This window comes from Struthio camelus, chromosome W, assembly GCF_040807025.1.
Source record: "Struthio camelus isolate bStrCam1 chromosome W, bStrCam1.hap1, whole genome shotgun sequence".
NCBI lineage: Eukaryota > Metazoa > Chordata > Aves > Struthioniformes > Struthionidae > Struthio > Struthio camelus.
In genome coordinates this window covers 65,856,128-65,871,711 of record NC_090981.1, presented here as the reverse complement: position 1 = coordinate 65,871,711, position 15,584 = coordinate 65,856,128, and the positions used below count along the sequence as shown (strand labels likewise).

Below are 15,584 nucleotides of genomic sequence, written 5' to 3'. Positions count from 1 at the left end.
ATCCCGAATGGCTCTTCACGTCATGGGAGGGATCTAGACAGAATCCAAACACCATAAGCATTTCTGGGTTCCAGTTGGAAACTGCCTGGAGTTCAGGATCGGCCAAAACAAACACGCAAGGCTCTCTCTCTTAACATGGCAAGGCCACTTTTTCTCCTTTTTTTCTCTACTTTTTTCTTTTTGAAGGGTCCCCCCTTTGAAAGCCCCAAGAGGAGAGAGGCTGAGGTTTTCTCCCAGGCTTGCTTATGCTGCCTTCTTACCCAGCGGTGTGAAACACCTCTGATCCTGCTCTCCCTTGTGGCTGAGACCTGAATCCTGACTTGAGCCCTGATTGTTTTTGTATGCTCTTGGTTTGCTATGCTATATTTAAGGGTCATTTGCCAATTCCATTATAAGCCTCATTTACAAGTCAGCTGTTTTAAATCGTATCAGACTGTAAGTTGGTGTATACTCGGAGTCAGCTGGGACGTAGGATTTGCCTTCCTTGGGGCCTAGTCCTGCAAACCCCCTACTTGCTTGCAGGGGCATTAGTTGAAAAGTTAATGCTATCGAATGTCAATTTGTTCCATGTATTTGGGCTGAAAGATCTGAGCTGTAGGTATTTTTCTTCTCCTTTTTCCAGGTTAATTCTTGGGGAGAGTTCAGATGTTTTTTCTGTCGCCTTCAACAGCTTTGGCTCTTTTTACCAAGCTGTGCATGGGTAGGCCCCACCGAATGTCACAAACTGCTAAGGCATGTAAAGCTTTGCAAGAGCAGGTGCTGATCTGACCATTTAGCTGCTTTCTAGCAGGTTGGTAGAGAAACTAGTGGCCCCACTCACAGAAGGAGTCGAGATACAAATGAGATCTGAATCTAACCCGTGATCTGTGGTTAAATTGCTCTGTAACCTTGAGAGGTGGATTAAATCATCCCTTGAAGAGAGGGAGTTGCCGCTGGATATTCAGTGCTTCGGCCACACTGTCAGGTTATGCTCATATATTACTAGTGGTCTTCAGAGAGCTCATTAGGCAGTTGGTTTACATGCAAAAAGTCTAGATGAAAGTGTCATGCCTTTTCCCCAACTGTCCTCTGCAGAAGTCTGTCAGTATTTCCTCTAGAAACGTCCAGTTCAGGGGTTAGAAAAATGATTTGCCTCAGTGGAGTTTTAGCATAGTCAGGATATGTGATTCAGAGAAGTGTTGCTTTGCAGAAAAATGTTACTTCTCCTCAGGTTGGAGAAGGATGGGGACACGTGCCATTTGCCCATTCTGATTAATGCCTAACTGCAATGAAGTTGGACTGTATGTGACTGAGAGGAGACACATGGGTCAAAACCATCCGGATTTGGTCCAATAGTTGTTCTTTCCTCTCTGCCTTGGGCTTTTTCATTGGCTTCAGAGCTCCTTCTGGAAAGTTGATTAAACGAGATAGCACAGTTTAATCAGTGGGTTCAGGAGCCTGAACTGGTTAGAAAGAAATGTGATGGGAAGTCCTGTTTTTGTACATCTCAGTGCTTGGAAGGGGTAGGATCCTACGTGTAACTCAGTCTGTCAGGTCAGCTCACGAGTCCTCTAGCTAACCCCGGTGCTATAATAAAATGTTCCCAGGGTTTGGGGATATTCAGATCAGGGTGCTAAGCTTGGGTCTCTGGTCCATCTGCAGCATTTGGGATGGACATCATTGGTGCTACACCTTTTTGTCTTTTCCATGGCAGATCAGGATGGGGGAGAGAGCTTCTGTTCTTGTCCAGGCTGTTCATCCACCCTTCAACAGCTCCTATAGAAATCAAAAAAGTCAAGACCACATCAAGGAAAAAAAAAATCATGCTTAATGCTTATGTTAGATGCAGTGTTTCAGGTATCAACTAGGACTAGAACTTCTGAACACGGCTCAGTGCAGACAGCCAGCTGGTGATGCCGGCGGGGCCTTGCCGCGCATAGCTGTCAGAGAATAAGCTGGTCTGAAGAAGCACCTTGTGAGAACACTACGTCCACATTGGAGCTATTCTAGTCTAGCTGTAGCAGGAGAGCTTGGGTGCTTAGAGCTCAAGGACTTAAATGGCAATTAAAAACAAATGAGGCTGCAGAGGATCTTAAGGGAGCCAAACCATACAAGGTTTCTGGTGACACTGGAGGAAAATACTCTGACCCGAGGTTATGCTGAGCTCCCACTCACATAAATATCCATCGGACCATGAGCCTAAAGACAGCATTACATAAGCCACGCGGGGCAGGGTGGGAGATGAACACTGATGCTGATCTTGCATTATGGAGCTTGGCCCAAAGCAGTCCAGATTTTGTAGACGGGGGCACTAGGACTGAAATCCAACACTTTCGCACTAGTCCCTGAGACAGAACGAGGCTCCTATTATTCTGGGAAAGTCGGTGCGGGAGTACATGCATAAATATAAAATACGGGGGACGTGAGGAGGCTGCAGCAGACAAGTCTCAGGGCGTGCACTGGGAATCGGGTCTCCTCCTGGATGGATGTCTAGGAAGGATATTGCTGGGAGAAAAGGAGGCAGAAGGAGAGGCAAAGAGCAAACACTTCCCAAACGCAGCCAGGTCTGTCCGACCGCCCTGCCGAGGGCGGCCGGGGACGGGGTGGGGGCTCGCGGCGATGCCGCATGCAGAGCCGCAAGGAAGCTCTGCCGGGATTAACCCTGCCCGGACAGGGGGTGGAGCGCGGCCTCTGCACATCGCCACGCTCGGGAGCTCAGCCTCACGCTCGGGTTTTTGCGGAGCCTGTCTGTACCTGCTCGGGAGCCGATATTAAGCCTGCTCAAACACTGCGCCGCCTTCTCCTCGCATTGTTTGCCGGGCCCCACGCCCAGCACCAAAATAGAGATAACCCCCCCCTTTCCCCACCCTGCCCGCAGTGACTCAGGCTGCCGGCCGCGAGCAGGCACCGCGGCGCACGCACATCTGGAGCTCATTTAACACGCTAGCGCTCTGACCCTTTTATTTGTGCTCCCAGAGACCTTCCTTCAGCGTCCCTCTCCCTCCAGGGGAGGAAGATGGGGGTGTGGGGAGGGGCACAGACGAGAGGGGAGGGTCGGGGTCGGCGCCTCCCTGTCCCCGCTTTTCCGCGGCACCCGGTGTCTTTGGGTGCCGTGTTTTCGCGGCGGCTGGTGCCAGGCTTGCCCGGCTCCGCGTCCAAGTCGCTCACAATCCTGTCCACTCGGGAGGGACGTGAGCCAAACCAGTTTTCCATGGTTAAACTGGGCACATTTTCCATCGTTTTTTGTTTTTTGTGTGTGGTTTTTTTTTTTTTTTGGTCAGGAAGCAAACCCACCCAGTGCACGCGCTGCTCAATAGGAGCCCTTTTTTTTTTTAATTTCTTTTCCTCTTTCTGGCTCCGAGGAGAAGTGGAGCGAGAGGGAGCAAAGGTGCCTTCCTCTTCTTGCAGGAGCCCCCCCCGGCGCTCTGGACAGCCCAGGCCAGCTCCAAATGTGAAAAAAACGGCTTTTCGCAGTTTTTAAGGCCATGCTGGAAGGGGATACCCATCACCGAAGGGCTCCGAGGGCTGCAAACGCAGCCCGGTGAGCCATCTGTGGGGTAATCAAAGAGGTGGTAGAAGCTGGACAGCCAGTGGCCAGGGTGAAGGTGGCATTCGGGGACAGCAGTCCCCAGCACAGTCAGCGGGGCCGTGTCCTCGCTGCAGCCATGGCACTGAAGCTAAGCCCTAGCAAGGATTGGCAGCCACCTTCCTCGGCACGGCTGCGGCACCGGCAGCCACCACGTATGGTGGGGTTCAGTGGTCCGGATGCTGGTGGCACCATCAGAAACGGGAGCAGCTTCATGGCAAGGACCGGGGGGCCATGGGCTCTTGGGTGGAAGGACTGGGAGCGAGTGTGGAGCAAACACACATGCAGAAATGCCTCCCACCGCACCATATACCTTGGGAACCCTCCCCCAGGCCTTGCTGGAGATGCTGGAGGATCTCGAGGAAACAGCTGCGGCAGTGGCAGGGCTGATCCTCAAGGAGGTCAGCTCCGATGCGAGTGTGTCTCTGGTGAAATGCCTTGGGATTTTCCTCTTGCTCTCTTTTTTTTTTTCTTTCTTCCTTTTTTCCCTTTCTTTTCTTTTTTTTTTTTCTCTTTGCAGAACGCCGCGTGGGAGGGAGTGTGCGTCACTTGAAGTATGAGCGAGTTTCCATGAAAATGGAGTGGTTGTAAAGGATGAATGGAAACTCGGTCGCGTTGCGTTTGCCATGCTCCCCCTCCCTCAGGATTTATATACACACACAAACACAGGCATATAATGTGTATGTGTATTTTATTTATATATCTACACACACACACGCACACACACATATATATATATGTAGATGTAGATATGCACACAGTCAGCATACAAAGTGGAAATACTCAGACGCCAGGGTAACTTCCCACGTCACTAACATTTTAAAGTGCCCAAAACACTGGATTCAGGCCAGGAGAGCATCAGGGCTAGCACAAAACCTCTTGTAGAAAGGTACCGTTGAGCATTTGTGCTGGAGAAGTGCTTTGGACCTACTGCCTTGACCCAAGAGGGCAGCGGTCCTGCAGAGCAGTGACTCCGCAGCACCGTTCAGGACTGATCCCACAAGTACCCTCTTGTCCTTTTGCTTTCTTTATCCCCACGTGAGTCAAGCCCCAAACTCATCACCTCCAGCGAGCTGCTCGGTTCGTGCGTGGCGGGGACAAGGCTAAGGGACCGACTGCAGGGCCATAATGAAAAGCCGGGATTGAACGTGACCCCCCTCCCCAAGCCCCTGCCTACAGTACCTGCCCGCGGTTAGTTAATTTGTCCCGGCCTTGCGAGGAAACGCAGCCCTGGAAACACCATCTGGAGTCAGGCTGTGCCTTCGATGTAGCTCCGCTAGTTGTTTATAGTTATTTGCCTGCTCGGGACCATTTATCACTGGGGTCCCCGCCTGCCAAAACCTGCTCAGCGCATTGGATGTGCCTCGTAACGCGGCCTTTGGACTTCGCCAGGCTGCCGCCCAGAAGTGACCCAGAGCTACCGACTTGGGAGAGTTGTATAAACTCTGAAATTAGGAAGCGTGCTGGGTAGTTTAAAGAGGGCAGAAGGAAGGAACCAAAGTGAAAACATGGCCTTTCAATTACAGGAGACTTTGGGCTTGGCTTTGACCTTGCCAGAGCTCCTGTTTGCAGTTATCTGAAGCCCGAGAGATGGGTTCAAGGGACTAAGAGAGCCACGGGGCTTGGTGCCGGTGGTGTGACAGCATCTTTACGTTAATCCCGCAGCACGTAGAGCTGCTGGGTGGCGGGTTTCTGCAGGGCTTGCCCAGAGCCTGGGTGTCCTTCTGCCAGACTTCATACCGCGGTGTGGAACCACATTATAAACCCCCGTTAGGGCTGCGCCGGGGTGTGAGACCTTAGTGGAGATCAACAGGGTTGCTGAGGCTCTTCAGGTACCTGTTGCCTGCCAGCATGATGGGAGAGGAGACACGAAAGCCTTTTGGGAGCTCAACCTGTTAATCATCGTGTAGCAATGGAGGGGCTGACTTGAGCAAAGAGCCAGTAGAAGGATCGATGCCAATAAAAATAAAAAGAAATCTGCTAGCTTGTTAGAAGCGCGTGGCCTTTACTTAATTACGCCACGGGCTAGGGCCTGGGTCCCAGCAGTCCCAGAGCAGCAGCAAATTCCCGTTCCAGCCTGCAGGATCTGAGAACGTTCAGTGCCCTGCAAGCCAGACCAGGTCCTCTCAGTGGGAGGATTTGGTTCCTAATTTGCAGTTTCTCCAGATTGTATCTGTACAAAAACAAGATTATTTAGAGCAAGGTGTCTGGTGCAGGCTCTCTGTAGCCTGAGCTAACCTGCAGGGATAGGTTTGTTCAGAGATGCATAATATTTGCTGCACTTCATAACTAGCCTTTAAAAATGCCAGGAGACTAATTCACAAAGGGCCCCACAGACGCTTACGTTTCCACTCCTCGCCGAGTGAATGAGTGGCATGCGTAAGCGCTGTTTGTCTTCTTAAACAAATAGTCCTCGTGATACTACAAGGTGATGCCACGCTAGCAAAATACATAGCAGAGCTCCGATGCTGACGTGCCTCAGGTCCGCTTGGCAGGCAAAATTTTTGTATGAATTTTGGAAACTGGAAGGAATCACCATCACTAAGAGGAAAAAGTGATTTTGTCATTGCGTGGGTGAGAGATGCAAAGCGTAGCCCCACCACATGCACGTAGGGTGAGCTGGCACTGAAGGAGAGAGGCTCTGTGCTGGTGCCCAGCTCGACTTGCGGGCTGGACGACCAGAGTCTGCCTCTCTGTGTCACCTTTCCAAATGAAGAAGGGAATTTCCCGTCCCACCGGACACCGAGGATTATCGGACAAGGTGGAGCAGTTGTCCATCCTGCTCCGGAGGTGGCTCCCCAGCTTTGATTTTTGGATTCAGTGGTGAGACTTGAGGTGAACATGTCCTTCTGGTAGCCTGCCTATTGGAAAATAATAGTGCCAAACCAAAAAAGACAGTTTTGTCTAATTTATGTAAATATATATCGTTCACATAGGCTCGACTTGCCAGTCGGATGATAGATGTGGTTAATGTGACTCTCTTGGCATCCTTCCTCACCCAGGCATCGCTTTGAAAACCGCTCCCCTTCCCTACCTTGTCCGGATCTGAGCAAAATCCAGGAATTCTTTTTTTATATATTTATATTTTTTGTTGTTGTTGTTGGCCGCGGTCGTTGGGTGGATGAGCTTGTTACATGCCACTTAGCAAATAAACACCCCCTCCCCACCTTTCACACCGCAATCTCCGGCTCCCTAAGCACGACCAGTCCCAAGTGGAAGGCTGGTCTCGGTTATTAGAGCCTCCAGAGGGTGCCCAGCCCATTAATAAAACTCTGGTGCTCTTGCTAGCAGGTCGGTCCCCTCCCACTGCATCCTTGGGCCTGCGGTCGATCAGCTCCTTTGAAAAAAAAAAAAAAAAAATCTGATTATTTCCTTGCGAGGGAGGCAGGGGTTTGTGTCACGGCGTTTTCCTCATCGGTTTGGTCGCAGCTCAGGGAAGTGATTGAAAGGCAAGGAGCGCTCGCCACCCCACCTTCCCGCCGGAGGGGAGAAACGCTAGGTACGAGGGTGGGTGGTTTAATAACACGTTCTTTTGGAGACAAGATGTTCTGAGGGGAGGTGCGCTTAAGGAAATGTTTGCCTTTTTGCTTTTTAATTCTGCGGCTTTTTTTTTTTTTTAATAAAAAGGAAAAATAATCCCTCCGCCTACCTTTCCGAGTGGGCTTTTGTGGATCCCCGGATCCTTTTGCCAGCCCGGAGGCCTCTTCAAAATCAGAGTCAAGCGATGGGGCAAGGTAGCTGGGTCATTTTAGCTCTGGACCGGCATCAGCTGAGGTGCAAACGTGGGCGGCTCCACGCAGGGCCACGTGCATCCGTCAGCCTGCCCCTCCTCAGGCAAACACGACGCGGGCCTTCGTCACGCTTGCACCTCCAAGGAGGAGGAGAACGAGCTTTGTTCTCGTTAGCCCCATAAGCAACATATATCTTGAGGGGCATGGTGCAAGCCCTGTTTTTCAGACGGCAAGGAGGAGGTTCGAGGCTCTCGCGCGGTCCCAGAGCAGCCGGCGGCGGAGGCGGGAACCGAGCCACAGCATCCTGGTTCCCGCGGAATAACAAGCAGTCTGGGGCACGGCTAGTAATACGCGGCGGGAGCAGGAGTTATGAATCACTGGTCAGTGTATCCCGTGGAAAGGAGCTGTTACACTTTGACAGATTAGGGTAATCTCACATGCACATCTTAATTGCCTCATTACTATGAGGCACAAATAAACCTGGGGAAAAGAAAAAAAAAGTACATTTACAGGCTGACTGGAGTAGCAGGCAGCTATATGCGCTGGCGCAAGGCCTGTATACGTGCCGAGGGCGAGGGGGGACCCCACCTGGGCTGCTGCCTCCCTGCCGGAGATTGGGAGAGAGGAGCAGGCCAGCAGCACAGCAGAGCCAGCGCCTGTCCCTGCGGGTGGCAGATGCCCTGGGCAGGGCAAGAGTTGGCAGCATAAAACCAATTGCGATGGGCAAAGCTGTTGAGACCTCCTGTGAACTCCCTCACCCAGCTCCGGACAGCCGAACCGGGTCTCATGGAGGGATAGAGGTCTAGGAGAAACCTGGGCCAGCCTAACGCCTTGGAGAAGGGACCAGCCCTTGCGCCTGGGAAGGGTTTCGATGCACCTGAAGGAGGTGGCTGGGGGAAGGGAGGAACCCCAGGCGCCGTTTGCTTTGCCTGGAAATGTCATTTTGACACTCGGCAGCAGACAGCGATCAGCCGCAGCCTTAGGCTCTTTTTTCCCCGCCGCGCCGCGTGCAGAATGAGCCGGGCTCTCCCTGCCCATCGCTGCCTTGTCCCTCCCCAGCTCCTTCTTTCGCCGCCGCAGCCCGGCTCTCTGCGGGAGGAGGCGATCCCGAGGCGCGCCGGACACACGGACAGTGCCCTCGAGAAGAAGTGAGGTTAGAAGCAAGCACCTTTGCAGCCCAGGGGAAAATTACAGGAAAGAGGCCAAGCAACGTACGTTGAAGAGGAAATGCTGAGAGAATCCCCATGCAAATAAAACGTTGGCTGTTATAATGAGGATACTGCGTGCCAGCATGCAATTAAAGCCCAGAATTGCCAGCTCCCAGCTAAGAGTCAGGGTGTGAGCGGTTTTAAGCACCGCAGATTTACAGGAACAGCATTAGGGATAGGTGACCCGTGCTGGGAAATGCAAGCGGTGCTCCAGGTCACAGCATCCTTGCTGCTGGAGTGGCCGCATCTCTCCTCCCGCCAGCAGGTACCGTCTGGACCCTTCTCCTTCAGCTTAAAGGTGAGGGTGGGCACACGTGTCATCTCCCCTCTGTAGCGAAGAGCAGCAGCGCCCAGCAGCCTGGTTCAACAGTGGGGGATTTATTCTTCCATAACGGACCTGCGTCCTTCAGCTGGAGATGTCTGTCCTGGAAGAAGACGGGTCACAGGTCTGCTGATCCCATATTTGGTGCCATCTGGGTGGAAACGTGCAGGGCCCTGGCTCACCTTTGGGACTGGCACATCTTTCCCAGGCTCCTCTGAGAGCCAAAGGAGCTGGTGAATATTAGAGCTATGGCAATCTTCTGGTTCCCCTCGTGATATATAGATATACGCAATATTAGCTGACTGTATGTATTTTAATCCGTTGTAGTTTGTATACTTCTATTTTTTTACTTATCAGAATGCTAAATGAGCATGTCTTTTCTCCCTCTCTTTGGTTTTTTCTGTTTTATGCTGGTATCATTATCGGTTTTCAGAGGCCTTACTGAAGAGGACGTGAAGTTAAAAGGAGAAGTGGGGATAAAGCAGCCAGCGAATTAAAAATAGAAGCAGCTTTAGAGCTGCAGAGTGCCCTGCTGGGATTGCTGGAGTCGAGGGCTGGCTTTGGCCGCGGTTGGACAGTCGTTGCTCGGCGGTGGGTGGGACGGGTTCCCAGGCCAGGCTTGGCTCGGGTGCTGCAGGCGGAAAGCTCAGAGACGAGCTGGCCTTGCCACCAGCCCTGGCGTGCTGGCATGGGCTGGGGGACTTGCTGCCGGGGTTGTGCATCGGCGCTACCAGGGCGCAGGAGCTGGCTGCCTCTGGGATGTGCTTTGCATCGTCCAGGCTGTGGGCACTGCAAGTTAATAAATTTGGGGCTCGAAGCGATAGGAGGCAATTTGGGGGTAGCGGGGCAGCAATTTTGGCGGTGGCTCAGCTGGCCCCTGCTTGGGCTTCCTCTGAAATCCAAGCTCAGAGATGCCCCCGTGCAGCTCCTCGGCCCGCGGGGCCTGCGGGCAGCGATGCTGCGTGCTCCTTGGCCTTGGCACCTTCTTCTTGTGGAGGGAGCCCCGCTTTTCGAAGCGGGTCTTCTGATGCAAGAAAGTAATGGACGGGTATTAAGCACTTTCCTAAATGCTGTCTTTCGAGATGCCATTTGCAGCCGAGTCAGAATGTGGTTATTTTAGGTGCCCTCCGCCTTCCCCCCCCCCCGCCTGTTTATTTTAATAGTGCTGTCATTTCCTATTATAAAGGGGGGATTTCTGTTTAACTGCATGCAGGCAGTTGTACCGTGCTCGCATCTGCGCGCGTGCGTGCTCTGCTTTCTTCACGGGGGTGACATTCGTCATCTGGCAGAAGGACTGAGGTTGCGGATGCTATTTTTTGTGCCGGTTATTCTTGTGAACCCCACCCTGGGGTTGGCGGGGGCAGGTGGGGGGAGACAGCGCGGGAGGAGGGAGAGGAGGGGAGGTGGAGGAAGGAAAACGTCAGCCTCAGCACACTTCCAGCCCGTGGCCATCCCTCCCCAGGCTCCCCGGGGCATGGGAATCGTAAGGTCATTTCTCAGGCTTGGTGCCCTATGTGGCAGCACAGAGCGTCGGAGCTGTCAAACCGCCCTGCGAGTAAAAAATGCCCTTTCTGCAAACCTATGCAAATGGATTGCCTCGGTTGTTTCTCTCTTGTGTTTTTTTTTTTTTCCCCCCACCACATTTAAATTACATGAATCACCTTCAGTTTTGCCACCATCCTGCAAAGTTATCAGCTTCCCTAAGTGCTTCGGTTAACAGAAGCACATCTCAGGAGAACCAGAATGGGAAGATAAAAGAAAATGAGTCCATTTCCACAGAAGGGAGCTGTATATCATTTTAGGCACAACAGCTGTCCTTTCCGTTTCCCGCTAAATTGGGGGGTTTATAATCACATACCCCCCTCTCTCCTAATTCCATTTTTCTTTCTCTCTTGCGGCTGCTGTATGAACGGTCCACAAATCAGGGAGACCTGAGCTGAGTGTCCAGGAGAAATAATGAAACACTCTGTAACGAGACCTGAGGAATTCAGAGCGATCTGATATTCTGCTTTTCTGATCTTTTGCACTTATGCTGATCCAGCAAAAACAGGTTGAAATTCCTATGAATATAGCGTTTCTTGAACATTAATGTTCTTTCAAAACAAAAATTATAAAAGAGCAAAAAATAAATGCAGCAATGGAAATTTAATTGCATATACTTATTATTAGGATACAAAGCCCAAAAAATGAAGTTGTCTCTTCCTCCCCTGCTTGGGGACTGGTTTATTATCTTCCACTCTACTTGGATAATGCATTGGATTTACTGTCATTTATCAGTGATATTAAAGGAAGATTTTTTATGGAGCCAGTTGGGTTGTTAGAAAAGCACAGCTAGTTAACATGGTTAAGCACAGCACACTGTAATGAATCAATTTGTTTCAGACAACAGGCGTAATTACTTTGCAGATAATGTGCACACCAGGGGATGCAGGGCTGGGATCTTTGTTCCTGAGCTGAAAACACAGGCATCAGTGACGAGAGCTAAAAGAGGGACTCGGAGGGGTGTTAGCAGCATTTTCTCTTTTGGGCTAGGTAGTCGGGAACAGTATCACAAGTGCACACACCCAGCGGTACAAATGGTCCCGCTCTGTCTCTGCACATCAACCCACACTGTGGTCTTCAGCTGGAGGTTGGCCAAGCCCTGTCTAAAGCTTTCTGGTATCTCGGGGAGAAGCTGTGCAGCAGTGCATGAGCTGGTGGGATGTAGGAGGTCAGCTTGGGTTCTCCCCTCTGGGATTAGCTGCAGCAGCTCCGGAAAGCAGAAGATACCTCGCCTGGGTTTTGTCCTGTGAAAATACGCTGTAGGATCCTTCCCCTTGTCTCCCCTTAGCTTCTCCAGGTGTGGAGCAGGTGTGATGGGAGCCATGCTTAGTCCTGTCACATGCCATAAATCCTCAATTCTTTGGGCTGCGGCTGGCCCAAAGCATCGCAGGCTGAGATGGGGCTTCCTGCAGTGCCCTGATGGCAGCGAGGTCTCCCTAGGAGAAGGACAGCAGCGAGGAGCGCTCAGCCCTCTAGCCGCAGCGTTGCACTCACCTGGCCAGTACTCATCCCACCGGACCTTGTCCTTACTCTCTGAGCGAGCCCGGAGGATTTGTTCGTTGCAATTTGGGCTTTGGCACCGAGCAGCCTCCCAGGCCTGGAGGTGCCCCTCGGGCAGCTGCTCTGTGCTCTGCTCCCGTCACGCCGTTTTCCCAAGGCCTTCGCCCGCCTGCTCCCACGCAGTAACCGCTCAGCAGCAGTGATTAGGTGCGGGGGAGATACCAGCAAGGTATCGGCTGCTTATTGACCCTGTGGAGGCAGGAGAAGGCAATTGCATTCCCCTTCTCACGGGAACGCTTGCTGGAGATCCCAGTGCCCAGCAGCTCCCCAGCTGGGGGGATGGATCCCAGGAGAGATGCAGATATAGGGTGGGATGGCAAGCTGCACATTGGTGCATGACGGCATTCAGCCCTGAGAAAGGGCTAAGAGCAGGGCTGAAATTTTACCTAGGCATAGCCTGGCTTTTTTGGAGAATTACCACTCAGCTGTGAACTGAGCTGCTACCTGCAGCAGCGCTGCAGCCGGGGCTCTTGGAGGTGAAACGGCATTAGTGCATCCTCTGTGTCCTGGGGGCTTCCAAAGGGTTCGTGCAGTCAAAGTTATTCGAGCTGTTTGATATAGTCTGCATGTGACAGGATTCATGTATTCCTAGCCTGCTGAAGGAAGTCACTCTCCTTTCCTGGGATTTCTCATGTTGGAAGGGCTGTTGGAGCCGTTTGAAAGCGGAAAAATCTTACAGATTAAAAAACGGCAAAAATTAGGTTTTCCTTTTGGGTGTGGGCTTTTTGCTTCCGAATTCTGCTTTGAAGCTGGAGCTGCTCTGGGAAGGTTTCTACCAGGCACATGGGGCATTTGATAACATGCTAACATGCCTGAACAGAATCGGGACCAGAGCAAGCTCAGCTCATGGGTGGAGTTGACATGTACCTATCTGCCTCTGGCCAGGCCCTTGCTCGGCGGTTGGGTGCTTGGTTGTCTTTCTCTCTTTGTCTGCCCAGTTTGCCTCCCCTGTTCCCAGACCCCTCAGCAAGACGTCGTTGTATGGGTGTCCACATGGGGTAGCTGCCAGGCATGAGTAGAGCAGGGGATGCAGAACTGCACCTGCTGGCCCATAAGGGCCACGCTCCTGCTGCAGCAAATAGCTATGTCCCTCCTAGCTTGGGAAGTCCAGTTGTATCAGTCATGAAAACAATTGCGTAGCTCAAAGGACACTCCCTGGCTAGTCTTGCTTAAGTGGTGTAAGTGCTGGAACTAAGCAATGTGAAGCAATGCAACATCACCCTTTCCCCAGATTGCTCCCAACATGGCAAGTTCTACATGCACCTACATGGTGTTGGCTCTAGGAGGATGTGGAAGAGGCATCATGAGGAGGAGATCGTAGCACAAGATTCCTGGGGGTGAGATGTGAAAGAGAAGAGGGAGTATCTGGTGGTACTGACAAGGGACAGGCTGAGAACAGAGGAGAGAAGGGCGGAGACAAAGAAGGAGACTTGAAGGGTCATAGAGGAAAGCAGAGGTTAAATCGCGGAGGACGCAGAAGGGAGGTAAAGGTGACACGGAGATATAACGCGTTAGGGCAGTGGAAACAGAGAGCGATTATGGAGATGGAAGTGGTGCAGTGGAGAGAAGAATACTGTGGGAGAAGGCAGGGTCATTTTGATGTTACCGATCGGGAACCCCCCTGCTAATGCCCTACTGTCTGTTTTGTCCTAGGACACTAAATGAGAATATGGCCAATGGCATTGAAGATCTTATTGGGATCCCATTCCCGAACCACAGCAGTGAAGTCTTATGTGGTTTAAATGAGCAGCGACATGACGGTCTCCTCTGCGATGTCATCCTCATTGTACAGGACCAGGAGTACCGGACTCATCGGTCCGTTCTTGCTGCCTGCAGCAAGTACTTCAAAAAACTCTTCACTACCGGCACTTTAACAGACCAGCCCTATGTTTACGAGATTGACTTTGTCAAGCCTGAAGCACTTTCTGCCATCCTCGAGTTTGCCTACACCTCAACCCTCACCATTACCACCTCAAATGTCAAGCACATCCTCAGCGCTGCCAAGATGCTGGAGATTCAGTGCATTATCAACGTATGCCTTGAAATCATGGAGCCTGACAGAGAGGCAGAAGAGGAAGATGACAAAGAGGATGAAGATGATGATGAAGATGAAGATGAAGATGAGGAGGAGGAGGAGGAGGAGGAAGAAGTGGAGGATTTTGTCAGTCAGGAGAATCTAACTGATGTCCAAGAAGTAAGCTGTCACCAAAGCCCTTCTAAGTCTGATCTTACCGAAGAAGCATACACAGAAGCACCTAAAGACTTTCCAAATCACTATCCAGCCAATAACTCCTCTGGACACTTGGGTGTGATACGAGACTTCTCCATTGAGTCCTTGCTGAGGGAGAACTTGTACCCTAAGGCAAACATCCCAGAAAGGAGGCCAGCTCTCTCTCCTTTCACCCCTAGCTTCTTTCCCCACCTGTGGAACGGTGATTTTAGTTCCTTTTCCCAGCTCGACGAGCCACAAGTGGACAATGGCCCTTTGGATCTGGTGATCAAAAAGAGGAAGATCAAGGAAGAGGAGGAGAAGGAAGACTTGCCTCCACCTCCTTTCCCTAATGACTTCTTCAAGGACATATTTACTAACACCCCAGCACCTCCCTTAGGGCATATTAAAGCAGAGACTGACTATAGTGCTTATCTCAATTTCCTAAGTGCAACCCAGTTTGGAGGAGTTTTTCCTCCATGGCCCTTGGAGGAAGAGAGGAAGATAAAGCCCAAGGCATCTCAGCAGTGTCCCATCTGTAACAAAGTCATCATGGGGGCCGGAAAGCTACCCCGGCACATGAGGACCCACACAGGAGAGAAGCCGTATATGTGCAATATTTGTGAAGTCCGCTTTACCAGGTGGGTGTTGGTTATCTCTGCCATGCTTGGTGGGGTGGCAGGGGATGACGGGGGTGGCTGGAGGGGTCAGAGTCTCACACCCATGGCTGATTCCTGTAGCTGTACCAGGTGGCTGGCTAGGGTGCCACGAAGGGAGACAGCAGCCTGCCCCTGGGGCACATGGCAGGTAGCAGAGGAGAAAATCTTTACGGTGGCATCAGGTGGTCCCAAGGCATCGCTTTTGTTCTCCTTTGACGGACGTGGCAACTGCAGCTGGAGGGTTAATTGTCAGTGAAGGGCAGAGGTTTCCACCTGCAGAGGCAGTAATTTCCATTGTAGGGGCACTTCTTTCTGGATGAGGGAGCAGTGACCCCCATCAGAAGTTGCGGTGACTTCTCCGCTGGGTCTGCAAGGGTCATTTGCAATCACTGTCCACTTCTCGAGGGTTTTCTCTGGCTGTGTTCTAGCACAGTTACTTCCATACCAACAGTAAAGCAGGGCTATGGAGACACAGGCACCTAAACTATATCTCTTTTGCCCTAAAGAGAGTAGCAAAAAGAACACGGTCTAGCTGTTTGAAAAAAAGGAGGGAGGGAAGGAGAAAGAGAGAAAAGAGAGAGAGAAAAAAGAAAGAGAACAAGCCCATGTATTTGGGTGGGTTGTGCATGATGCCTCATAGCCACTCACTGGACAAAAGCTAAAATAAATAATAGAATATTTTCAGCCTCGCTGTAGTTTACCACAGGTGGAGCAGAAAGACCTGTTTGTGCCTAGGACCAGTGGAAAACAGATGGCTGTTTTTGGTGAAAGAGCCAAAGAAGCTTCGT

At 51.6% G+C, this 15,584-nt stretch overlaps 1 protein-coding gene across 5 annotated transcripts in view; it reads left to right on the top strand.

The window, feature by feature from the left end:
- Positions 1–15,584, top strand: part of LOC138064197 (zinc finger and BTB domain-containing protein 7C-like) — a 194,018-nt gene that overhangs the window by 166,994 nt on the left and 11,440 nt on the right. For all 5 annotated transcript variants that reach the window (XM_068925802.1, XM_068925805.1, XM_068925803.1 and 2 more), the window contains one exon: positions 13,582–14,778. In XM_068925802.1, the coding sequence (XP_068781903.1) occupies positions 13,598–14,778 (1,181 nt within the window). In that variant the 5' untranslated portion in view covers positions 13,582–13,597. The remainder of the gene's footprint in view (positions 1–13,581; positions 14,779–15,584) is intronic.